Source organism: Myxocyprinus asiaticus, chromosome 37 (assembly GCF_019703515.2).
Source record: "Myxocyprinus asiaticus isolate MX2 ecotype Aquarium Trade chromosome 37, UBuf_Myxa_2, whole genome shotgun sequence".
NCBI lineage: Eukaryota > Metazoa > Chordata > Actinopteri > Cypriniformes > Catostomidae > Myxocyprinus > Myxocyprinus asiaticus.
In genome coordinates, this window is record NC_059380.1 from 25,763,073 (window position 1) to 25,790,689 (window position 27,617).

Genomic DNA, 27,617 nt, shown 5'->3' on the forward strand with positions numbered 1-27,617 from the left:
AGATGTGTAGACTCAAGCACTGCTGCATTGTGGCTTTTTAAAAAAAATAATAATAATAAAATAAAGATGTGTGTTTAATGTCCATCCACTTTGTTATGTGGGTGCACTGAAACATAGATAACTAGATTTGTTCATTTTTTGCAGAGAATGTGAGTGGTGCTTGCCTGTGCAAATCTTGGTTGTTGGTGTGTTGGTATGTGTTTGGTGCAGTGTTCAGAATGGTTGTCAGCATGTTGCTATGCATTTGGTAGGGTGTGCTGGCTGGTTGCTAAGGTATTCTGAGTTGTTCTCATTGCGTTGCCATGTGGTTTGTGGGATGTTCTACACTGGATACAGGACATCTTATCAGAGCAAATGGCCAAATAAATAATGAAAGAAAGGAAAAGACGGATATCTGAAAACATGTCATCTGAGCAAATAACATCTTATGCTATTGTTTTGACTTATTGGAAACATTGATGTTTTGAAATAAATGACATTACAAAGGTTAGGCAACATTTGTTAACATTAGACACAATGATTACTAGTCTGATAAGTTCAAACATAGTAAAGTTTTTATAACTAATTTACAGATTGTCATTGTTACCAACCAGTGGTCAACATCATTTCAAGACTCACATGTCCTTGGCAAGCCTTGGACTAAAGTATTTATTTATATAAATTATTGCCATTATAAAGAAAAATACACACGTGTGCTAGCAAGTGAAAGGTAATGACACATATTCATTAAAACAGCATTGTTGTGATATTATGGGTGAAATGCATTCCTATATACAGTATAAACAGTATATAATATATATATATATATATATATATATATATAAAATCCTGCTTTAATTGCGTGCTTAAGTGCATACTTAAATTCATTTAAAATATCAGAGTGACTATATGAACATCTAATATATTATGAATAAAATATTAGTAAACAATATATAATTATACTACTGTGTATATATAAAATATATATTTATACACTGTTTTTATCTAACAACCACTCTATTGCTTTCCTAGCATTGCCCTAGCAACCACTCATAACTCTCTAGCAACAACCTAACAATGCCCTTGGAACTATCTAGAACTATGTCTATATCTATGTTCATATTTAGCAAAACACAACAGCGATCAGTGGATAGATCCCAGATAAGTGTGAAATGATAATATTATTCTATTGAAGTATCCATTTTCTGGATAGAGCGAAATTACTGCAGAGGATTATGAGATATTTGCAGCATTGTGTAGATAAAAGCAGGGTTGTGTGTGTGGGGGGTGGGGTGGATCTCTGGGATTTCTGCTGTATAGTAGTAGCATATAAACCATGTGATGCCCTGCTTTTTTCCTCCAGGGATCCATTATGTAAAGGAGGTGTTTTTTCTAGTTGCATTGCTTTATCATTATTGGCCATCTTGATTTTATTCAAATAAACATGTAAAATAACTTAAACTAAATTTGAAACATATAATGTATGATTTTGCACTATTTCTGTATGTAAATTTGTGACTATGTTAACTCCTTTGTATAGAAGATCAGATTATCTTGCTTCCATTGAAGCACACAAGATACTTTTTGGAACAATCTGAAATCATGCTGGGATAACATGGATCATCAGGTTTGGTCCATGTCAGCGCGATGTCCTTGAAGCAAAAGGACATACCAGATACAAACAAATTCTGATATACATGTACTGTACATTTTAAAACTTTTCACTCAAATTGCTATGCTGATAATATACAGTAGTCTGTAATAATAATAATAATAATAAAAAAATTTATTACAGGTTAAAAATACAAAAAGATGTGCTTTCAGAAGTGGGCTCAGATTTTAAAACTTATCTGTACATTAACATGTAGGATATAGTTATTTTTAACATTTTTCTTCTTTTTTTGTATTGAATTAATATGATGTCGTCGCTTTTTTTTTCTTTTTTTTTTTTTTTTTTTACATCAGTAGAGATAAAAAGTTAAGTAGAGGTGCTCTACATTTTGAACTATAGCTATTTCTGCTCCTACTATATGAGTGACACCACAGTGGATCCATCTTTACATTCATTACTCTGAGGCCCCAAGGAAGGATTTGAAAGCACTTTTGATCAGCCTGTTTCAATATGACATGACACTCAGAGATTTTGAGAAAGAGGGAGTTTTGTCGCTCTGTCGAGCAGGGTTGCTCGATGGTCTAAATTTAGACCATTGAAGTGCCTACATATCATTAGAATGCAAGGCAAGCCAGAGCTGATCTGTTGGAAAATGATATAAATAGGAGTGTGTGCAAGCGTGATTGTTTCAGCTTCACTAGAGTTCATGGCTAAGCTTTGAGAGGAAAACAGAAACAGAGAGAGAGAGACAGAGAGAGAGAGAGAGAGAGAGAGAGAGAGAGAGAGAGAGAGAGAGAGAGAGATGATGATGATGATGCAGAAGATGAGTTATTACAGGTAGTGTCATATCACTGTACAAAAAACACTGAGCTGGCATGATTGACTAAATAAATGCCTCAGAAAGGATCTCTCAGTCAAGGCTAAATGGCGTACCATAAGACTGACATTTACACACTATATATGGACAGATAGAAATAACCTTAATTACCTTGGAATTGGAAGATATACAGTAGATACAAAAACAAATGCATACATGTATATATGTTTTATTTTTATTTTTATATATATATATTTCATATAATTAAGGGCGTAGGTTTGGCTAAAACATTGGGGGGAGTTACAGTGTGAAGAATTTTCATGTTTCCACTGATCATTGTACTTGTTTTAAATATTCATTTCAAAACAAACCCCAACATCAAGACTCCATCACACAGGCCCAACTATGTTATCATTCTTATTACATGAATATTTACTAAACAAATAAATGAATGGACTTGAAATGTAGTTTTTAGCTGAAATGATTTTATTGTGGGGGAAGAAAGGGAGTGTGGCATGACTATTTTTGCTGATCATCTACAGTAATAATATGTAAGTCATTATTAATTTTGATATTGGGACGTGGATACAGGGTATCATGCAGCTTTAGGTACTACACCTGGAGACTTCCTCATATACTATACTGCAGGGGTGTCAAACTCGGTTCCTGGAGGGCCACAGTCCAGCAGAGTTTAGCTCCAACCCTAATTAAACACACCTGAAGCAACTAATCAAGGTCTTCAGGAGTGCTTGAAGATTACAAGGAGGCATTTTGGAGTAGGGCTGGAACTAAACTCTGCAGGGATGCGGCCCTCCAGGAACTGAGTTTGACACCCCTGCTATACTGTATTAAATGAAAATATATGTGTTTACACTGACACCTGCTGGATACTTCGCAATACTGCGTCAGCGCAGATACTATACATCAGGTATGGGAAACACCATTTAAAACCGTCAGTTCCATTATGTACAGTTTACCATAGTAATCATAGTTTCTGCAAAAATACCATGGTTACTACCAGTTATTGTTACTACTATAAAGTCATGATACATTCAAATGAAATTTCCTTCAAACATTGCAAGAAGCTTTCAGAATCTTTGTAATTTTATTTGTAGTTATTTATTTATTCAGTATTGTCAGAATCTCTGGTACGTTACGGTTCCTATTATTGACATTAGGGAATTGTCCATATCAACTGTCCCAATGTTCAGTTAACAAAATAGACAAAAACAGTCAAACTGAGCGACATGAATTTTAGACTGTGAGTTCAGAAAGAGAAATAGCGCGCGCTGTTGGTATGATTCATCACAATTCATCGTGAAATAAATACAAATAGTGTTTCTACACTTCTCGATTTATTTACATATTGTGAATGTGTCTTTTTGCGAAATGCTTCACATCCGGTGGCGGTGACTCTTAATTCCCACAATGCTTTGCTCTTTCTCTCTCTCTCTTCCGGTTGTCGTGTTTCAAGTGTGGCAGGTATTGAATTCATCTCCATATTGCAATCAAATCTTAAACAATCTTCAGAATACGGTAAATATTATGAAAACATCCTTTCAGTAACGTGTGTAGTAACACTTAACAAGCACATTATATAGGATATTGCGTTCGAGAGTGGAGATATTTTCCTATAAATACGTAAATCAAGAGCTTCTATTGTAGCTGGTAGCATAGCGCGCGCAGATGTGAATTATTGAAATGTGATTAATATTTACATACGTGTATTAAAGTGCTTAATCTTTACCTATGCATATAAACCTGCCTAATATTTAAATGTTCAGTAATGTGAAGTTGGTGGGTAGTGCCTACTGTTTATTAGTTGCACTCTGATCTGTAGGAGACAGTTATGTTTTTTAGGGCTGTGATGAGTAATTGCAGTGTCAATGATCATTTTTGCTTATTGATATTGTGCTAATAGTGATTGCCTCTGTTTCTTACCATCTTCTAATTATTGCTTTTTTTTCTTTTGTGTGCAGAAAGTGATCAGATATGGCAAAGTCAAAGAACCACACCACACACAACCAGTGTAAGTCTGTCTGTTTTAATCTTTTTGTGATTTTGGTCATATGCTGTCATAACTGACTATCATGTTTGTATGTGCAGCCCGTAAGTGGCACAGAAATGGCATCAAGAAGCCAAGATCTCAACGTTACGAGTCCCTCAAGGGGGTAAGTCATTAATATTACTGATTACACTTGAGTGTTCACAGCTAACAATTTTTGGTTCTGGGAACATTCATTTCTGGTTCCCACAACGGACATTCCGGGTTTTTATTTTTTATTTTTTTTAATGGAAATGGAATGTTACCTAGAGGTTTGGAGAGCTTTCTCGTAACCTCTTTATCCTGATATCATTTCTGCTACCCTGCTGTACTTCAATCAGCCAATCTACAATCCATCTCTTGTTGTGATCCATTGTTAAATCATTAAAAAAAGGTAAACACATCACACATAAAATGGAGTGATGGATAAATTAATGAGTTAATATCCATCTACTTTTTTACATATGCGTTTATGTAGAGTCACGTGGTTGCTGAAGCCTATTCCAGCTATTCCAAATTAAGGCAGAGAAACACTCTAAACAGGTTAAATTAACCCTTATGCCTTGTTAATTATTGAATCACATTACAGTTGTTCATGGTCAAAAGTGGCAAATTAAGAGTTTTTTTTTTTTGTGTGTGAAAAATGTAACAACTCTAACTTTAATCATGTCAAAGGACTTGAGTTGTGCATTTTGAGTGGGTTTTTGGGTATTTTAATTTTTTTTAATTTACTTTGAAAATTGACTCAAGAATGTTTTCTTAAATACTGAACCAATCCTCATAAATCATATGCTGTTTGAAAGCTTAAAGTTTCAAGATTTGCTTCAGAAGACATTAATTGATCGACCGGTGTCATGTGGATTCATTTTATGCTGCTTAAAATATGCAAGGTGTAGTTCTTAAATTAATGTGTAAGATTTTCTAGAACATGAATTTTTATGCAACATTGTACCATACTGAAAACTGAGCCTTGATTTTTGCGGTCCCTTTGCTACCTCGGCACTGGACGTTAACATGCTGATATTGAAGTAAACTATTCTTAATAACCAATGACTTCAACACAGATTTGAAGTTAAGGTCTTATGTAAAATAAGAATTGTATTGACAGATATTAAAAATTGGTTAAACATTCGATTAACCTTAACTAAGTTAAGATTGGTTGTTACCATTGAAGTGTAGAGTTTAGCAGAGACACCTCTGCCTTATTTATAGTCAATAAACACTGTTGTAGTCAAAACTTCATGGTTACACATACTTTTTCCTTTCAATTTATGAGTCAAATCTTTATTAAATCAGTAATGTATATATTTAATCTTGCATCTAGAAATAATAATTTGAGGAAAATGATAATCGAATGTCAGTCAGTGACTCGGTCCACTGGAATGACCATTAATTTTTAAATTGAGCGTGCGTGCAGATTTATGTTGAAATAAAGCATGTGTGGATCAAATGCTTGTGCATGCATTAGACGCAGCAAGATAGATATAATATACGTGCCTTCTGTTTGCTTTTCACATCTCATAATTATGCATTCAAATCCCATATACTGTGATCTTCTACATTTAACGTTTTACTGCACTAATGTCAGAAATTGCTGTATATTAACCTCTCAAACAAAAATAAATTATGATACTGAAAAATGTGAATAAAAAATAGAAACAACCATTAGAGAACATTCTGTATAGGTTCTTATCAGGTTGTCACACAAAAACCTTCCTGCCATGTTCTAGGAACTTAAGTATATGGTTGCAAAAAATAGAACTTAAAGAGAATGGGGGGGACCAAATGCTAACATTGGGGAATGTTCTGTGTTTGCTGGGTTATTGGTGATTATTAAAGGGGTCATGACATAATATATAGATAGATATATACATATACAGAAATGTGGAAAAGTGCTTGTCCTGATTTCTTATGTTTTTGTGTATATCATATTAAGTTTTTCAAAAATTCTAACAAAATGTGACAAAACTCGCAATCCGAGTAAACACACAATACAGTTTTTATGTGATAATGCTGTTTATTGAAGCAAAAAAGTTATGGTCTGGGACTCACTCAAAGAACCACAGTGAGAGCCATTATTTCCAAATGGGGAAAACTTAGTACAGTAGTGAACCTTCCCAGAAGTGGCCGACCTTCCAAAATTCCTCCAAGAGCACAGCGACGACTCAACCAGGAAGTCACAAAAAATCCAAGGACAACATCAAAGGAACTGCAGGCCTTTCTTGCATCAAAGGTCACTGTTCATGACTCCACTATCAAAAAGACACTGGACAAAAATGCCATCCATGGAAGAATGGCGAGGTGAAAACCACCGCTAACCCAGAAGAACATTAAGGCTTGTCTGAATTTTGCCAAAACACACCTTGATGGTCCTCAAACCTTTTGGGAGAATGTTCTGTGGACTCGAAAGTGGAACTGTTTGGAAGACGGGTATCATTACATCTGGCGTAAATCAAACACAGAATTCCACAAAAAGAACATGATACCTATGGTATGGTGGTAGTGTGATGGTGTGGGGATACTTTGCTGCTTCAGGGCCAGGGCGGCTTGCAATAATTGAGGGAAACATGAATTATGCTCTCTGCTAGAAAATCCTAAAGGAGAACGTCCAGTTCTCAGTCCGTGTGTTGAAGCTCATGTGCAACTGGATTATGCAGCAAGACAGTGATCCAAAGCATAGGAGTAAGCCCAGAATAGCTTCTTCTGAGCTCTTTAGAAAGTTCTGAATGGCTCAAAAAAAGCAAAATTCAAGTTTTGGAGTGGCCTTGTCAAAGTCCTAACTCGAACCCGATTGAGATGCTGTGGCAGGACCTTAAACGGGCAGTTCATGCTTGAAAACCCTCCATTGTGGCTGAACTAAAGCAATTCTGCAAAGAGAGTGGGCCAACATTCCACCAAAGCATTGTGAAAGACTGATTTCCAGTTATCAGAAGCGTTTGGTTGCAGTTGTTTCTGCTAAAGGTGGCACAACCAGCTATTAAGTTAAAGGGGGCAGTTAGTTTTTCACATGGGTGATAAAGGTGTTGGATAACTTTTTTGCTTCAATTAAAAAAACAAAACAAATGTATGATCATTCCTGAGAGCCAGTTTATTTTATTATTTTTTTTGCACCAAAACTATTATTAGAATAATGTGTTTCGACCCTGTCTTTGGCCATCTGTCTGACGTGCCCCGTTTTAAGCAGTCTGTCCCTTTAAGACTTAAGTGGAAACACTCACTATTGTGATTGGACTAACTTCGTGCAGCCCCTCAAATACAGCCATATTTGAAACTGCTGGAAGAAAATGAACAAGCTTCACATTATAAAACAACATTTCAGGGTTAACACACAATGTATAGCCACATTTCATCTGAATGTATCAGTATTCACTCAAGCATAGCAACTATCAAACAGTCATGACATTTGCAACATTTGTCAACTAAACTGCTTGTTAACAGGTCTAGTAGTGTTTAACAGCTATATCTTTATATAGCAGTTAATTTGCAAAGCTGGAATCAGATTGTGACTGGTTCACAAGCAATCCTCGCTGGTATGAGCCGAAATCACAGACAGTCTACGCTGAAATGTTCTGAATACGCAAACGTAATAAAATCCATGGTGATTTTGGGTGCTTCAACAGGCTAAAGCAGAGACGCTGTGTTCACATCTCGCATCTTCTGTGTTTGTTTACACACGGAATGAGATGTGTTTTTAAAAGTTGAGATTGTACTGCTCTTAAAATGCACCGCGCCGGAAACGCATCAAACCGATCAAAGACGTCCATATAGTGCATGCTAAAGCAGCTTGATTATAGCAAAAAATCATAATCACAATTATTTTGGTCAATATTAAGATCAAGATTATTCAACACAATTGCCCATTGACTTTTGAAACATCATGCATTTATTGAACTGTTTAAAAAAAAAAATAAAAAAAAATTGGATTTCCTTGAACTTTGAAATTTAAACTGCAGTGTATAGATGAGGAGGCTATTGTCTTATAATAATTATATTGTTACGTATGGTAGTCCAATAAAGAAAAGCCTCCATCGCCATCATTAACAACAGGGGTGCTCACACTTCTATGGAATGAAATCTACTTTATCATGTTATTGCAGCAAGATCATTATCACAATACCATAATGTCAATAGTCGGTAGTGAAATTTGATGATTCTCAATACCAGCTTCAAAACCACAACAAATAATAAAGCTAGTATGTTAATTATGGAAGAATGGTTTCAAGTTCTTAAGACTAGTAAACGATCAGTAATAAAATAAAAAATGGCAATGAATAGGATTTTTATTTATTTTTTTTTTAACAGTTTAAAAGTTAACAGCAGTAGGCTATAAAGTATTCAAGTAAACATTTCAGAATGAAATGCAACAAAACTACTAGTCTTAACTGGATGATTATAGAACCTTAGTAGCTTTAAAAAGTATTAAAGTTACTCAGTCAAGAGCAGTGAGTGGTTTTCTTGTTATGGTTGTTAAATTATGAAACAGTAGACAGCAGTAGGTCTATTGTCTTTCATTTATACTTACAAGTCTGACATTTTAATACAAATCCGCTTTTTCTTTCTCTGCTGTTAACATTCACTTTAGACATAACTCATTGTGTTTACACATTACTCACCAAGCTGGGCATTTTGGCAGAATTTCGAAATGTATTTGACCGTTCAGGTGCGCATTAGTGTGAGCATTTTCAGAACGAGTGCATGTTCAGCGCACACACACATACGCCGCCTGCCAGTCGAACAGGGCGCAGCTGTTAGTAGATCACTAGTGAATTATAAAATTATGTGCTGTGGATTACTTTTAACAGCAGAATAAGAATATGAACTTTCTAATAAGTGACACGGGCCTAGGCTATCACAAATATAGCCGGTTATTTTTCCGTTATTGCCGTTTTAAACAGTCTGTTTGTCCGATCGGGCAAGTAAAATTCTTTCACTCTTCAAAAATCAACAAGCGTTAATGTCGAGCCCTGATTAAATATTGTATTCAGTGTCCTCTGATTTAAAAAAAAAAAAAAAAAAGTCTTCTGCAGTATAGCTCCAAAAGTAAATGTATGTTGTTTTAAAGGAGTTTTAGATATTATTTTGGAAAACAAGCCAAAAACTATTCAAAAACGTATTTTGTTCCAGTGTATAGTGGGCTAAGACTACACACTCACCTTTTGTTCACTTCGATCCATCTTTAACTCACAAAAAACAAACTTTCTCATAATAGAGCTGCGCATCGTCGGTTTTCTTCATAAGATACACACAGTGAACGTGACACATTATGATTCACTACATTGCGAGCCATCACATTATAATCCAGCTGCAGCAAATACACGCAAGTGACGAGCGTACCATGCCAGAGTTTGCATCAGCCAGGAGAAGATTCAATCTCTCCCCGGTCACTTCACGCAACTCATAGATGCGGCGCTGACCGCACAGAGAAATGCCACTGAGTTTTCATAACCCACTTCCTTATTATTTGAACTTTAAAAAAGGGATGCTTTAAAGATAACACCTGGGTGTTTCATTGCGAAAAAAGTCACAATAATCGTTTTATCTCTATCTTGTTTTCATAATCGCTGGAAGCAAAAATCGTAATTGAAAATAAAATTTGATTAATCGCCCAGCCCTAGTGCATGCTTACAAATGACTAACAAATAAAAATGGCACAGTTGGGTGTAGAATAGGTCCAGGATGCCTTCGAAACAGCAAGACACAGCACAGCTGAATGAAACTGAATGGAGGTGTCCTATTGAGTTCTAACTTGATATTGCATCTTTTAAATGCAGCGCAAGTTGTATAACGGTCAAAGCCGTTCATCTAGTGTAGAATTTTTTTAAATCCAGTTAAGCACATGTAGGTGTCCTGTGTAAGTCTCCTTTGGATGAATCTCCCATGACAGACCCTCTCTCCTCTTCACCTGTGTCTGACTGAGAGCACCAGTGGGCGAAGCCAAGGCAAAAAAAATAGGCGTTGATGTCTCGCTGAAGAGGCAGTCATATGCAGATGTATTTGGTCCTTTTGACGTCTCTAATTCCAAAAGCCCCATTTCTGGAGCTTGGTTTAAATAAATAAAGTTGAAACTCCCATATGCACTGGTTTTGCTTGCAAGCTATGTACTGTGGAGTCCTTTTATGCAGAAAAAATTTGTGTTCCTTCTAGCTTTGCTTTAGGCTTTAACTTGCTGTAACTCATTGTGGACTAAAATAAGCCCTTCTCTTCAATGTTGGACATCGAATGTGTGCATCATATAAGTGCAGCTTTCACCATTATCATGTCCACTCGTGGTCTTAAATGACAAAGAAATTATCATTGTGTTTCTTACAGAATTTCAAAATAATAAATCCAATGTCAAAACCTTGTGGAAGCCTTTTTTTATCAGTACAGTGAAGGTTCCAGGTTTATTAACTTGCCCTTTGCACAAATGTATTTAATAAGAATGCATAACGTGATTGCTTAGATGTGCCCATGTCAAATCTCAATTTAATCATCTTGCATGAAGTAAATGCATGCATTTTGTTGTTAACAGGTGGACCAAAAGTTTCTGAGGAACATGCGTTTTGCCAAGAAACACAACAAGAAGGGGATGAAGACCATTGCTAAGAAAGAGGCTCCCAAATAGACTGTCAAAAACCCAGGAGAGTTGGTGTACAGATGTTCTGAAAAAGGACTTTATACCATCAAAATAAAGCCATGCTTTGATAAAGGATTGTCTGTCTCTCTCTTATTTTAACTTTCTCATTTGAGTGTTGCATGACCTCACCCCTCAAAATCCGGTCACAAGTGATCACAGGAGACTCATTTGAAATGCGTCACCATTGTGGCCTTCAGAAAAGTCCAGGTTTATCCAGTGGTTTGTGCTTGAATGTTGTGTAATTGTTTTACTGAAATTGCACCCACTTGATTGTGATTGATTGGTTTATTGCAGCATTATAGTTTGAGACTTTTACTGCAGTAATCAGAACACAAACCCTACTTTATTTCTTAAATCTAATGGAAGCTGCTGCCCACTCATCAAATAATGTAAACCTGATTCACAAGTGTGGCATTGCCTCCCTAGGGCTGATTTCAATGATTCCAGAGAGCACTAATTCATCCTGTATGGAAAACCTTGTGTTGACTGAAATATGGTCCAGAATCTGCTAACTCCATTATTGAATAAGATTCTGTGTTGATCAAGGATTGTTTTTCTACACAATGTAATCACAAATCTTTAAGCTAAGATTTAAAACTTCTATGGGATGCACTGTGTAGAGTTGGGGTACTCTAGTTCGGACTCGAGTCCGAGTCACGATTCCAATTTTAATGGACTTGTCATGGACTCTGAAGCATTTTTACTCCGACTCGATCCTTTTGGACTCTGGATTTTTTTACAAACAAATAACGTAACATAGGATGACCATATGTCCTCTTTTATCCCAGACATGTCCTCTTTTTCAGACCTGAAAAAAGCATCCGGCCGGTATTTCAGAATTGCCCAGGATTTGGATTTGTCTTCATAATGAAGACTCTACAGTTAGCACTATCATACATTCTGTGTATTTGATACTGCACATGAGTTTTCATGCCTGTATGTCCTTACGTGTGATTATTCTGGCTGAGAGCAGCAGCGTGCACTCTTTTCAAAGTTCTCTCTCTGTGCGCAAAAGAGATGTTACATATTTGTTGCGCAACCTCTTACCTGTAAAGCTGACACTTGCGTTTCAATGACAAAAAATACAATGAACACAAGTGAGGGGAGAAGTCTCCATTCACCTATTATCCATACTAAATATGTGAAAAGAACAACACGTCAGCTCAAGGAGAGTTTGTCATAATTTTTATCTTGACTTAGGGAAGTAGGCTACACCTGGACACAGCAGGACTGAAAAGTGTGAAGGGTAGAATAAAAATGCATTTCTAATGGTATCTTCTGTTTTTATTTTCCATTTAATTTTATGGGCATTATTAAATGTTTTCATATTACCATTTATTAAATGAATTAAACACATTAAATGTATTTAATTACATGTCTTTCATGCATAATATAAGATAAAACTAAACAAAATTGTACAAATTGGAAGTAGAAATAAAAACTAAATTAAAATTAGAAATAACTCATAACTAACGCAGCTTTCACATTCTTTAGTCTATGAGTTAAGGGGAAAAATCAAATATTTGAAATGTCAACGCAACAAGAATGGTTGAAATACAGTTTTGTCTTCATACACCTAAAGCATTTGCTTTCATTCTGAAACCATTTTCAAGTTTGCTCAGCAGGATACTAATAATAAAACGTGAATATGAATTGCAACAGGTGTTTTTGTTGCATTTATATTGACAAATAGTTTTTCTTATTTGAGTTTACGGTTACAATTTTAATTCATATTCATGAACAGATTCATTCGGACTCGATTGTTTAAAGACTCGGACTCGACTAATGTGGACTCGAACCCAACACTAGCACTGTGAAAAAATTGGGGCAGATGATGTGATTTTTATTTTAAAGAAGGTTGGATTGATATGAAGGTGTGATGGATGAGTTCAGTCTTTTACCACAATTGGGATTGTGATATTCATACTGCTGTCCATGGGTTGAACTACACATTATGCAAGTTAAAAATGCATGCCATCACTCATTATGACAGAAAAACTAGGTACATTGTGCCAAACAAGTCATCCAGCAAAAAAGCAAGCAATAACAATTGTATCCATTTTCTTTGAAGGGGTCTGTGCTGGTCTATTCCATTTTTTCATTGACTCCAAGAACTAGAAGGAATTACATTTTCCACATATTGTGTCTTCTGAGAGATCCCAGATGAGATTGAACTTTATTGATCTCTTTGGGGAAACTGAAGTAATCAAGCAAATACAGTGGCCCACAAAAGAACTTGGACTCCTGAATCATGTTTATAAATGAAATAAAAAAAAATAAAAATATGTATAGCATGAATATACAGTATTTTTTAAGCTAAACATGGCACATAAAGTTGTTAGGTTTCAAATGAATATGTATATATATATGTGTATGTACAAGTGTATATGTATATATATATGTGTATATATATGTGTGTATATAAATGTCTGTATGTGTACATATGTGTGTATATATATATATATATATGTGTGTATATATATATATATATATATATATATATATATATATATATATATATATATATACAGGTGCATCTCAATAAATTAGAATGGCGTGGAAAAGTTCATTTATTTCAGTAATTCAACTCAGATTGTGAAACTCATGTATTAAATAAATTCAATGCACACAGACTGAAGTAGTTTAAGTCTTTGGTTCTTTTAATTGTGATGATTTTGGCTCACAATTAACAAAAACCCACCAATTCACTATCTCAAAAAATTAGAATATGGTGACATGCCAATCAGCTAATCAACTCAAAACACCTGCAAAGTTTCCTGAGCCTTCAAAATGGTCTCTCAGTTTGGTTCACTAGGCTACACAATCATGGGGAAGACTGCTGATCTGACAGTTGTCCAGAAGACAATCACTGACACCCTTCACAAGGAGGGTAAGCCACAAACATTCATTGCCAAATAAGCTGGCTGTTCACAGAGTGCTGTATCCAAGCATGTTAACAGAAAGTTGAGTGGAAGGAAAAAGTGGAAGAAAAAGATGCACAACCAACCGAGAGAACCGCAGCCTTCTGAGGATTGTCAAGCAAAATCGATTCAAGAATTTGGGTGAACTTCACAAGGAATGGACTGAGGCTGGGGTCAAGGCATCAAGAGCCACCACACACAGACGTGTCAAGGAATTTGGCTACAGTTGTCGTATTCCTCTTGTTAAGCCACTCCTGAACCACAGACAACGTCAGAGGTGTCTTACCTGGGCTAAGGAGAAGAAGAACTGGACTGTTGCCCAGTGGTCCAAAGTCCTCTTTTCAGATGAGAGCAAGTTTTGTATTTCATTTGGAAACCAAGGTCCTAGAGTCTGGAGGAAGGGTGGAGAAGCTCATAACACTGGACTTCAAGCAACTTGGGCTAAGTTTCCACAGTCTGTGATGATCTGGGGTGCAATGTCATCTGCTGGTGTTGGTCCATTGTGTTTTTTGAAAACCAAAGTCACTGCACCCGTTTACCAAGAAATTTTGGAGCACTTCATGCTTCCTTCTGCTGAAAGATGCTGATTTCATTTTCCAGCAGGATTTGGCACCTGCCCACACTGCCAAAAGCACCAAAAGTTGGTTAAATGACCATAGTGTTGGTGTGCTTAACTGGCCAACAAATTCACCAGACCTGGTATTGGCAAGAGGAAAATGAGAAACAAGAGACCAAAAAATGCAGATGAGCTGAAGGCCACTGTCAAAGAAACCTGGGCTTCCATACCACCTCAGCAGTGCCACAAACTGATCACCTCCATGCCACGCCAAATTGAGGCAGTAATTAAAGCAAAAGGAGCCCCTACCAAGTATTGAGTACATATACAGTAAATGAACATACTTTCCAGAAGGCCAACAATTCACTAAAAATGTTTTTTTTTTTATTGGTCTTATGATGTATTCTAATTTTTTGAGATAGTGAATTGGTGGGTTTTTGTTAATTGTGAGCCAAAATCATCACAATTAAAAGAACCAAAGACTTAAACTACTTCAGTCTGTGTGCACTGAATTTATTTAATACACGAGTTTCACAATTTGAGTTGAATTACTGAAATAAATGAACTTTTCCACGACATTCTAATTTATTGAGATGCACCTGTGTGTGTGTGTGTGTATATATATATATATATATATATATATATATACAGTATATAGATAAATCATTACTTAAAGGTATGTAATATTTACTGTACTAAAACATACAATTATCATAATATGTTATCAAAGATTTAGGAAACATGCCAAGTTAAAATACTGGCTTCTCCAAAAACAATGCTACAGCCAGTATATTCTACTTTGAAACGTCCATTCCTGGCCGGAATTTATGTTTATGTTTTGGCCTGTGTGATTCCTGCCCACTGCCCATTTTCTAGTAGTATTGAGTATTTCGACACCCCTGGTTGCCAGATTTGAAACAAGTTAGCAAGCAAACAGCGTGCTGCAGCCATAGAAGCCAACAATACATCTAGCTAACATTGACAGAGTTATAAAAAATCCATATGAGCTGGTTTATAATATAAAACATTGCAATCATATACATTAGCATATCAACTTACAGTGTAAGGCTTGCCATTGTCAGTTTGCTCGTTCCTGTTGCGTGTCTTCAACCTGGCAACCCGCGTGAGCTTTGAGTCTGGGGAGGAGGGGGCAGGGGAGACAATTCTCTCCAATATTTTGAATTTAGACACCCACAGAAAATCACCATCACACCAGTTGTTAAGTCACAAAAGTCTCTGGCTTAGAAAAGAAGTAAATTCTGAGAATTCTGCTGATGCCACTTGGAAAACCAATCATCATTAATTATAATTAAATTAATCTTCGAATGTGGCTTAAAGGAATATCCTGGGTTCGGTTCAAGATAAGGTCAGCTAACAGCATTTGTGGCATAATGCTGATTACCACAAAAATAATTTTGACTCCTTTAAATAAAGCAAAATCGAGGTCAGAATGAAGCACTCACAATGGAAGTGAATGTGGCCAATTTTTGAGGGTTTAAAGGCAGAAATGTGAAGCTTCATATTTTATTAAAGTACTTACATTAATTGTTCTGTTAAAACATATTATTTGAGTTGTTTAAATCGTAATTTTTACAGTCATTTAAGGACTTTATGATTTGTTGACTTTACATTATGGCAACGAAGTTGTAAAATTGGCGATAATTTTACACAGACTAGGTTAGTGAGTGATTTTATCACAATAAAATCATGTTACTGTGCCTCACTGTAATCTCTATTTTTGGGATGTCTAAATTATTATTTTGTAGTAATCAACTTTATGCCATAAATGCTGTCGATTGAGCAGGCTTAGTTCACCCAAAAAAGGAAATACAGTCATTGTTTAGTCACCCCTGTGTTGTTATAACCCCACATGACTTTCTTTTTTCTTAACACATTGGCAGAAATTGTGAAGAAAAAAAATTTGTGCTCAGTGATGTCATACAATGGCAGCTTCATAGTGACTACTTCTTCAAGCTTTAAAATCATGCAAAAGTATAATTCAGCAGTCTAATAAATTATTCCATGAGACCAATGATTGTTCTGAAAGCATGCGATCAGGTTTGGTATGACTCAAACCAAAATCTAATGTATTATTTAGTGAAACCGACTGTTGCTCTCCTCAGCGTGTTCATGAGACTCGTGACATGGGGCGATCAAGCAACAAATCTTTTTTTTTTGTTTTTTTTTTTTTTTACCTAAAAACAGGTCCACCACAGCGATAGATATAACAGACACAACACAGCTGCACACAAACCATAGAACCGAACTTACTAAATATGTCTGATGAGTTTGTAGTCAGTGAATAAATGTATTACTATGCCCAGCCTCTTTTGTTTGAAACAGAGCACTCAATCAAACAGAGAGATAAAGAAGGCGAGAATGTCTGTCACCTCTTCTCCATTCTGAACCGGTGAGCATTTGTGACAGATCTCCAACTGAAGAGAGCGATACCTCAGTGAAAACATTTGGTAGGTTTAACATTCTTGGCCAAAATCAAATAGTTTTTAACCGGCTAGTGAGCTGGCATCAATATACTGTTATAAGAAAGTTTTTGGACTGGTGCTAGTTTATAGTGTACGGGATTACCCGGCGCAATGCTGAAAACAGAAACCAAATGATCGACAGAATGTGCTGGTCGCTCGTCATGGCTGGTTAGGACAAAAACTCTGATTAACAGAAAATATTCCTTTTATTGCGTGTCGTTTGCTGTCAGGTTAGGACACAGTGTGACTGTGACTACCTTCAGCCTCCTCTGTCTATCTCTCAGTTTGATTGAGAACTAATTAAGGTTGGGCATAGAAATGCATCTATTCTCCGACTACAAACTGATTAGATGTTCTCTGGTTTGTGTTCAGCTGTGTTGTGTTCTGTTCTTAATATCGCTGTGGCAGAACTGTTTTAAATAAACAAAATTAGTTTTCACTTGAACACCCCAGCTCACGACAGATACTGGTCTCGTGCAGTCTCATGAACGCGCAGAGGAGAGCAACAATCGGTCAACAGTTTCAATAAATAATACATTAGTTTTCGGTTTGTTTCTCACCAAACCTCATCGTATGCTTTCATAACAATCGTGAGTCTCATGGAATAATTTGTTAAGACTTCTGATTTATACTGTTGTGTGCGTTTGAAGCTTGAAGAGGTGGTCACCATAAACTGCCATTGTATGACATCAATGAGCACAATTTTTTTTTTTCACAATTTCTCCCATTGTGTTAAGAAAAAGAAAGAAAGTCTAAGGGGGTTATAACAACACAGGGTTGAGTAAACAAGGACTGAATTTTCATTTTGGGGTGAACTAACCCTTTAACTTGTATTGAACCCGGAATATTCCTTTAACCACAGATTTAGACACGTCTTTCTGACCCTTACCATCGTAATTGGAGAGAGAAGGAGAGCAGCAGTGCGTCAACTCAACTGACACAACTGTTATGAATCTAAATATGGCATTAAACCTGAATGATCCACTTCAAATCCTATACTCTCAGCTTCCTGCTATGAGAACGTGCGAAAATATTGACAGGCAGAAAGTGCATCAAAGTCTTCTGATTGGCTTTTTTTATTTTATTTTTATTTTCTCCCCAATTTGGAATGCCCAATTCCCAATGCGCTCTAAGTCCTCGTGGTGGCCTAGTGACTCACCTCAATCTTGGTGGCGGAGGACGAATCTCAGTTGCCTCCGCATCTGAGACCGTCAATCCGCGCATCTTATCACATGACTTGTTGAGCGCGTTACTGCAGAGATGTAGCGTGTGTGGAGGCTTCACGCTATTCTCCACGGCATCCATGCACAACTCACCATGCACCCCACCGAGAGCGAGAACCACATTATAGTGACCACAAGGAGGCTACCCCATGTGACTCTACCCTCCCTAGCAACCGGGCCAATTTGGTTGCTTAGGAGACCTGGCTGGAGTCACTCAGCACACCCTGGATTCTACTCCAGGGGTGGTAGTCAGCATTAATACTCGCTGAGCTACCCAGGCCCCCTCTGATTGGCTTATTAAAGAATTTGACAACCCGTCCGTCCCGATTTAAGTTGCCGCTGGCATGCTGTTTTTTTTTTGTTTTTTTTGGCATTAAAAATAAACAAGATACGTGGGCTGATCACCCGGTTCCTGTTTTCTCCTTTTATGAAAATTGTTACACTATTGATTTTAGGTTGTTCATTATAAATATAAAAACAATTTGATTATTGCGAAATATTCCAATATACACAAATATATTAGCAGTTTGAGAGTGCAGGGAGACCGACTCGTTTGCATCATTTAGAGTGTGTCATGGAGTGGGCGGTCGCTTTTGGGATGATTTCGCAGGCTTTGTTGGTCGTGGTTCTCTGACTGGTGAAGCTTTCTCTGCTGGAGAATGGGCAATGTACAGTTGTTCAACAAAAATTCCACTATTAAACATGATTTTTAAACAATGAAGTTGAAATAACACAGACTGTTGCTTCAATGGAAGCATATACCATTGATGAACAACCTTGGAGCCTATGGTAGATCTGGTAAAGGTTTAAGGGTGCTTTCACACTGGCAGTTTAGTTCGAAACACAGCACGGTTCGTATGAAAAATTGGTAATGTGAAAGCTGTCATGCGGACTGGGGAGCGCACTGCGGTACCAAACCCGAGACTACCTGTAGGAGGTGGTCTGAGTTCGGTTGCAATGGAACTGTTCGCGTGAATGTGAAAGCAACTCGGACTCGGGTGCGCTCTCGTTCAGGAAGTAAAGTAACCTGCGCATGCGTTTTAGCCGATGACGACATCATTAGTTTCGACTAATAAATATAGGGTATAATAGGAGATGACAATGACGATAACTTCACCTAAGCGTGCAGTGTAAACAAAGATGCAAATGAATTCCTTGCAATCAGCTGTCTCCTCAAAAAATGCCATTTGTGAGCAGCAGCAAGCCGCCTTCCCCTGGACATCTGATGAGTTACACCATGAAACGCACATATACGCGGTTGTCCTTCACTCTGCTGTGCATAATAGCACCAAAATAGCAAAAAAAATAAAAAAAAATTTACCATCTGAAAAATACCAAATCACCAGGTACTGATGGTTTGACAAGTTATTTTCCAAAGAATTGGCTCCTTTTCTTGTAGAGGTATTTGTTGAAAGCATTGAGAGGCAGTTTCTTCCACCCACTCTAACACAAGGTTTAATTACATTGCTTCCCAAACCAAAAAAAAAAAAAAAAAAAAAAGACAAGCTGTATATTGATAATTGGTGCCCTATCTGTTTATTAAACAATGATTATAAATTACTGGCACTAATTTTAGCTAGAAGATTGAAAACGGTTTTGGATTCTGTAATTGATGAATCACAATCGGGATTTATGAAAAATCGGCATATAACAAATAAGATAAGATTAGTTTTGGATGTCCTGGACTATTCAGAATTGATTAGTGATAATGGGTTTATATTATTTTTGGATTTGTATAAAACATTCGACTCAGTAGAGCATCAGTTCATCTTTGACACGCTTAAGAAATTTGATTTTGGAATTTTTTTTTTTTTCTGCAGCAATTAAAACCCTCTATAAACATGGCAACTGTTCTGTTAAGTTACTAAATGGCACTTCCCCTAGATTCGATATTACTAGAGGAATTAGGCAGGGGTGTCCTGTCTCTCCATACCTCTTTCTATTAGTGAGTCAGCTTCTTTCTTCTCATATTAAAACTCATGTCCAATGAAAGGTATCACTATCGTTGATAGAGAGATAAAAATGACCCAATTAGCCGATGACACTACACTCTTCATTCAAAACGAAAACCAGATTTATATGGCTACTGACAGGGCCGGAGTGGCAATCGGGAAGATCGGGAGAATTCCCGCTGGGCCGGTCAAAAATTGGGCAGGTTAGGTCCGCATGTTGATTGACAAACTTTAATCATATGTCGCATAACAATTGCCAACAGTCCGTAACATCCGGTATTTAAAGGATTAGAATTGCGTTCCGTATTATTGTGGATGCAGTCTGTATTTTATCATCTCACACTAAAACAAATGAGAGAGTATCCTGTGAGAGACGAAACTGATGTGGCGCCGCTTCACTTGACAGCGCGGGAAGGATGACGGAAGATCCATCGAGAACAGATAGGCTACTAATAGCTGAATGGATGAACGTGCTTCAGGTACAAGATCATCACACGTTTAATACTGACTGCAGTCTCACAGTCTCAATTAATCTCTGAAATCCTCTTCCCTAGCAGTGCAAAATGATAATAGCAAAATTATTTTTTGTCACAAAATAACAGAATACTTAAAGTAAATGAATACAGATGCAACAGCACGACACGGTACGAAAATAATGGGACTTTACAGCTCTCAAAAGATTAAACTCAACGAAACAAACTGCAGAGTGCCTTCAATGTTGTATAATGCGATAAAACCCTCTTAAAGAGACAGTAACCATTTTGCCTTTATCCTGAACATTTACATTCCAGTTAAAAGAAAAGTACAAATGTGTTATTTTTAGTCTTTTATTTCACTCTTATTATTGTAAAATGGCACGTTTTTGAATGGTATGTAAAAATTTAAAAACAATCACTCAACTTTAATTGTTTCACTGGATCTGTTGCTATTTTAATGATCTAAAATACAAAGCACTGACCATTTAAAGTGTGAGCCTGTACATCTTGAAAGAGTTATAAACATTTACAGTTCTATAGTGTTATTATGTGCCTAGATAGTCTTTAAAATAAACTTAGTTCACCCAAAAATGAAATTTCTCTCATCATTTACTCACCCTCATGCCATCCCAGATGTGTATGACTTTCTGTCTTCCGCTGAACACAAATTAAGCTTTTTAGAAGAATTTCTCAGTTCTGCTGGTCCTTTCAATGCAAGTGAATGGTGATCAGAACTTAGAAGGTACAAAAATCTCATAAATGCAGCATAAAAGAAATCCATACAACTCCAGTGGTTTAATCTATGTCTTCAGAAGCAATATGATAGGTGTGGGTGAGAAACAGATCAATACTTAAGTTTTTTACTATAAATTCTCCTCCCTGCCCAGTAGGGGGCGATATGCTGATGTAAATCACCAAAAACAGAAGAAGAACTCTTAAGAGAGAAGAGTGCTTATGAAAGTGAAAGTGGAGATTTATAGTAAAAAATGACTTAATTATTGATCTGTTTCTCACCGCTTCTCATTTACTTACATTGAATGGACCAACAGTTCTTCTAAACATCTTCATTCATGTTCTGCAAAAGAAAGTCATACACATCTGGGATGGCATGAGGGTGAGGAAATTATCACATATCCCTTTAACATTCACTTATTTTTACAACACATACAATGAAGTCTTATGACAAAGTGAAAATCTTAGTGAATGCCGTATGTGGTATAATGACATGGAGAGCTTAAATAATTTTCAAGTAATTACATATATTGCATATTTTTGCTGTGATCTTGTTTTATTGTTATCATCTTCTCCTCCAATCCCCCTTTTGGGTGTGGGCTGACTTGGACACTGAATATGAATCCCACTCCTGCCCTGGCTACTGAATTAATCAGCGAATTTTCAAAGGCATCTGGTGTATACTTAAATATGGCTAAATGTGAGCTTATGGCCATCAAGGAATGTTCTGAAGCATCTTGTTATGGTATTCCCTTACTAAAAGGAAATCTAAATCAATGGCTTATGAGGGATCTTTCTTTAAGAGGCAGAGTTTTAATTACAAAGGCTGAGGGTAGACTGACTTATACAGCAATGACCTTGCATCTTAAAAAAAAAAAATTATGTAAAGAGATTGATAAAATACTATTTGACTTTATATGGAAAAACAAAATACATTACATAAAGAAAACAATTATAATGAATTCATATGAAAATGTTGGCCTAAATGTTTTGGATTTTGAAACATTAAATAATACATTTAAAGTTAATTGGTTTAGTCAGATTGTTAGAAATCCATACTCCATTTGGAACTTTATCCCCTCCCATATACTTTCTAATATTGGTAATACACATTTTTTTCTTAGTTGTAATTATAATATTGATAAAATACCAGTAAAACTATCTGAATTTCATCGCCAGGCCTTTTTATCATGGACCTTGATTTTCAAGCATAACTTTTCACCACATAAGTATTATATATGGAACAATAGGGATATATTATATAAACGCAAGTCGTTGTTTCTGAAACATTGGTTTGATAATGGCATCATATTGATGGATCAGTTATTTAATTTAAATGGTTTTCTTTTCACTTACAATGAGTTTTTGGCACAGTATAAAATTCCTGTAACACCAGGGGACTATGCAAAAGTTTTTGGCGCAATATCTCCTGAAATCTGTATGCTGTTTAGACATCAGAAAAGAAGTAACATTCAGCAATGGTCCCCACCTACTATAGTAAGTTCTTATGTAGGAAATATTAGTTTTTCCCTTAACTCACAAAACAGATCCGTAAGAGCGTTATTTCAAAGAAACAATATGTCTCTGCCTTATATTTACTCATATTGGAATCGGCTGACAGACAATATTGTGTGGAAAAAGCTTTGGCTTATACCTAATCGATATTTAATTACAAAGTTAAGGAGGTATCATTCAAAATTATACATAGAATTTACCCAGTGAAACATTACTTTGTCAAATTTAAAGGTGATATTGATTTTAATTGCACTTTTTGTGACAGTTGCCCCGAAACTGTGGTTCATTTATTTTGGCACTGCCCATTTGTAAGACCGTTTTGGCAAAATATTTGTGATTTTATCACAAAAAAACATTGATGGCCAATTTGTACTATTTTGAAAACATTTATTATTTGGTGTTCTGGAGAATTGTAGAGACAAGCACAGTCAGATTTATATAATACATTTTGTTCTTTTAATGGCAAAATTCCATGTTCACAAATGTTTTCCTATAATAATAATAATAATAAAAAAATGTTTTACATCATTCAAGAAAGAAATGGAACTTTATATTGACTCAGTCCGATTTTCTATTAAGCCAAAAGCAGTTAAAACTTTGAAAATTTGTAAAGGTTTTAATATTTTTATGTAAATCTACATTAAGCCTCCCTAGTGTGCATCTGTTTGTTACATGTATGTTGTATTTTCTTGTATACTCTACTAATTGTAACACTCTTTTTTTGTTGTTAATAAAAAATTAATAAAAAAAGTGAGTGAGTGAGTGTGAAACCAGACCAAAACTGCCAGGGGCACCGGGAACAATCGCACTCGGAATTGGACCGCAGCAAACGTGCCCAGTGTGAAAGCCCCCTAAAATAGCGTAACGCGGCGGTCCAGGAGACAAAAGGCTGTTCTTTATGAATGTATGTCTATGGAGAAGATGCCTCAGTGTGCTGAATAAACTGCTTTTGTGAGGAAACAGCTCATCACTTAATGAATTGACCACCTTTCTTCTAATCTTCAACGTTTTACACTAAACAATCCTTTTGGAATGAACTATGTGTAGAGTTTACTACGATAAATGTATGTGTTATAAGAGAAGTCACAGACAATTTTACGACAGGTTGGTGTCAGTTTACGGCTCTCCCCATTTATTTGTAAGGTATCCGCAAACGGTGACTTACTGTCGTAACATGCTAGTTTACGGTTACACTCTCCAATGATAGAACAGTGAAGTTATCTCAACTATAAAAATAATCTCTGGCATGAACATTAGCTGAACCAGCCTGAAAATTACTTGCAGTTTTTTTGCAGGATCTGAGCTAAAGAAGCACAATTTAGATACCATTGTTTTCAGATTTTACTGCTTATTTTTCAATACTCAAGTGCCCAGCCTGTTCGGTAGCGTTCCAAAGATGGCCGCCGAGTGAACTGACTTCCCTTGAATGGCATATTGCTTTAAGTCAATTTTCAAACTTTAATCTTAAAATGTATTAAAAGAATAAAGTTAATAATAATAATAATAATAATAATAAATCCAAAACAAAGTTTGAATGGAGTTTGTACATGGAGCGGCTCAGTTAAAGCTGAAGTGTAATTTCTGCCCCACTAGCGCCACCACCCTCCGTCTTCCATTGGTCGAACAAACAGATGTTGTTGTTTTAGGCCAGAGAATATATAGCAGCGATGGGGCACTTCTGTTAAAATGAACTGGTGAAATTGGAATGCCCAAACAAGAAGCTCTGAGCTCCCAACGGTCAACAGATGTTGAAAGGAAGTCCCGCCTTACAGTTAAAGGAGCCAATCACCATTTAGATACAGACATAGCCAGTCTATCAACTGAAAAATATGCGCATTAGCTATACAAGCCGAGAAAATTGCGTTTTTTAGCGTAATATGAGGTAAAGAATCACAATTTATTATTCCAGTATTGTTACATGTTATTGCTGATTTGAAATATGTTCATTGATCGTATTCTTTACCAACTCGTTTAGAGATTTCGGTCTTTCCCCATTCAGTTAGATAGGAGCTACACTGGCATGACTGGAAATAGCCTCCAGAGAGCATGCCGACAGTGGACTGACTTGCTAGAAAGACTTTGTTTAGGCTTGATGGGCTGCTCAAAAAAAAAATAAAATAAAATAAATAAACACACCCACACAAAAAGAAGGAAAAAAGGGGGAATTCGTTATAGACACACAGTATTTATGGTTTTTGCGAAAATTAACCTACGAATAGTTTACTCTTAGTTATGCCAGCATATTAGGCTGGGAGAGGAGAAAGTATTTTAACACCGAAAAAGTTACACACATAAGTTTTAATAGCAAAAATTGTAGAGAGGAGAATTTTTTTTTTTTTTTTTTTTTTTTAGGAATATTATTACAGTGCTGCCGTGCAAGCACTGTAATAATAAATAGGCGAATAAATCTGTCGAAACTAACTTCTACATGGATGGATTTGCTTGCTAAATCATATGACGATGCTTTTATTATGAAAAGTGACGCTTGTGTTATGTATACTCCACACTCGCTGTTGCTCAATTGTATTATTTCCTCCTCAGCTCACTGGTTAGGATCCGTATGTAAGTCTCATCTGACACTTTACTTAGTTATCATAACAAGAAATCTCATGATTATTCTGCCATTGGAAATAACCTGTTTCGTGCAAAATCAGCATATCATGCAAACCGCAAATGTAGAAACATGTGTAATGAGAGATTATAGATTCAATCTTGCACACTGTATTCATCATGTAAAGCTATAGCACAGCTGCATAGATCAGTATGAAATGTTTATGATCATAATTGTTTAAGAACATTATTTATAATGATAACATTGCTTTTAATGAGTGTTTAATGCTTTCAAAGTTTAAGAGAGAAGACAAATAAATGTGTGTGTGGTTTAACAGTACTGTAATCTCACAGACAGATTAATTATAACAAAGTATGGTTTCCTTATAATTTCATTCAATGAACTGTAGATTTTAAAATAATGTAATGGCGATAAGACCTTCAAGTTTCAAACAAGACCTTCTTGTTTCATTAGTAGTCCATGCTGTTGTGTTATTGTTGTATACAGTGAGGTTCAAAAGTATGAGGCCACGTTGACATCGATCAATCTTGTGGAGTGTACCATATACAAAGAAATTAACTTTTCAATTGGACTTTTTACTCTTTCTCCATTGTCTTTAGTCAGAATGGTTGAAGCAGTACCAGAGTCCATCCACTTCCCCACAGAGGAAGAGCGTGTCCTACAGTTCTGGGAGGAGAAAGACTGTTTCCAAGAGTGTCTCAAGCAGTCCAAGAACCGGCCCAGGTAACACTACAGTCATCATTATATTTAAGATTACTGTATCACTCAATAGTGCAAATGTTGCTTTGTGGGTCTAGAGTCAAAGGTTTGATTTATTTTCAATGCGAAAATTCAAACTGTATCTTCCCATACTTTCAAAGTATGTACTCAATTCAATGAAAAGCTTGCTTCTCGATGGTTTTAAAATAATCTTCCCCTCAGAGAATGTTTCTTTGAGGTGTGTCTTTAGACTCGTCCCTCCCTCTTGAAGAATTGATTCTATGAACGATGGCAGTGTTTCTTACACAGAAGAATGCTGATAATGTTGACATGGCATTGTTCTGAGAAAGAGAAAGCAAAAGAGAATATGTATGAGAGAAATGTTTGTTTTTCAGGTACACATTCTATGATGGCCCGCCCTTTGCCACTGGTCTGCCTCACTATGGTCACATCCTAGCTGGAACCATCAAGGACATTGTGACCAGGTTTGCCCATCAGAGCGGCTTCCATGTGGACCGGAGGTTTGGCTGGGATTGCCATGGGCTGCCTGTGGTGAGAACCTCTGGCATTTGCGTAATATTGTACAGCAATCTAAAAAGGTTGGACAAATGTAGTGATTGACCAAAGAATTGTGAATTTAGGCATACATTACTGAGATTACACATATAGAATATGGAATGCGTTAACCATTAGATATGTTAGATAAATTATTGTCTAACAAAAATTAACCTAGCATGAAACGTAGCTAGTTTTGAACACATCAAATGTCTGTATCATGCCATTGTTTATTGAATTGATATTGAATTCATTGTATTAAAACAATAAAATAATAATGACCATGTCAAATGTCATTTTTAGCTGTGTCCCGCATTTTGGATTCAACCCTGTTACCACATGAAGTTTCCCCCTGTTGCTAAAAATGGAACATTCCTTAAAGGAGTATTCTGGGTTAAATACAAGTTAAGCTCAATCGATAGAATTTGTGGCATAATTTTGATTACCACAAAAATGTATTTCGATGCGTCCCTCCTTTTCTTTAAAAATCGAGGTTACAGTGAGGCACTTACAATGTGGCCAATTTTTGGAGGGTTTAAAGGCAGAAATGTGGAGCTTATAATTTTATTAATTTGTCTCTTAAAATATGTGTATTATTTGAGCTGTAATGTTGAAATCGTAATTTTTGCGTTACGTTGTCATGGCAACAAATTTGTAAAATTAATGGGCTATAACTTTACACAGAAAAAGTTAGTAAGCGATTTTTACCACACTAAAATCATGTTAACACATGATCAAATAAATGTTTTTAGTAAAATGTATGTTTAGTTTAAGTTTAACTATAAACTAACAGTTGGTCCAAAACGTCAGTTTTATATCAAGCTGCTGGTGTAGTTTTAAATTTTTTTCCCCTCATAATATATTT

The 27,617-nt window shown here is 36.1% G+C and overlaps 1 protein-coding gene and 1 long non-coding RNA gene across 3 annotated transcripts in view; both read left to right on the forward strand.

The window, feature by feature from the left end:
- The first annotated feature begins 3,928 nt into the window (after positions 1–3,928).
- On the forward strand, positions 3,929–4,581 carry LOC127428183 (uncharacterized). The gene is made up of 3 exons (XR_007895040.1): positions 3,929–3,944; positions 4,388–4,437; positions 4,515–4,581. It is a non-coding gene; the product is annotated as an uncharacterized LOC127428183 (long non-coding RNA).
- A 20,782-nt stretch (positions 4,582–25,363) lies between these two features.
- The window catches only part of LOC127428168 (isoleucine--tRNA ligase, cytoplasmic-like), a 165,134-nt gene continuing 162,880 nt past the window's right edge, over positions 25,364–27,617 (forward strand). For both annotated transcript variants that reach the window (XM_051676316.1, XM_051676317.1), the window contains exons 1-3: positions 25,364–25,488; positions 26,098–26,221; positions 26,593–26,749. In XM_051676316.1, coding sequence (XP_051532276.1) covers positions 25,398–25,488; positions 26,098–26,221; positions 26,593–26,749 — 372 coding nt within the window. In that variant the 5' untranslated portion in view covers positions 25,364–25,397. The remainder of the gene's footprint in view (positions 25,489–26,097; positions 26,222–26,592; positions 26,750–27,617) is intronic.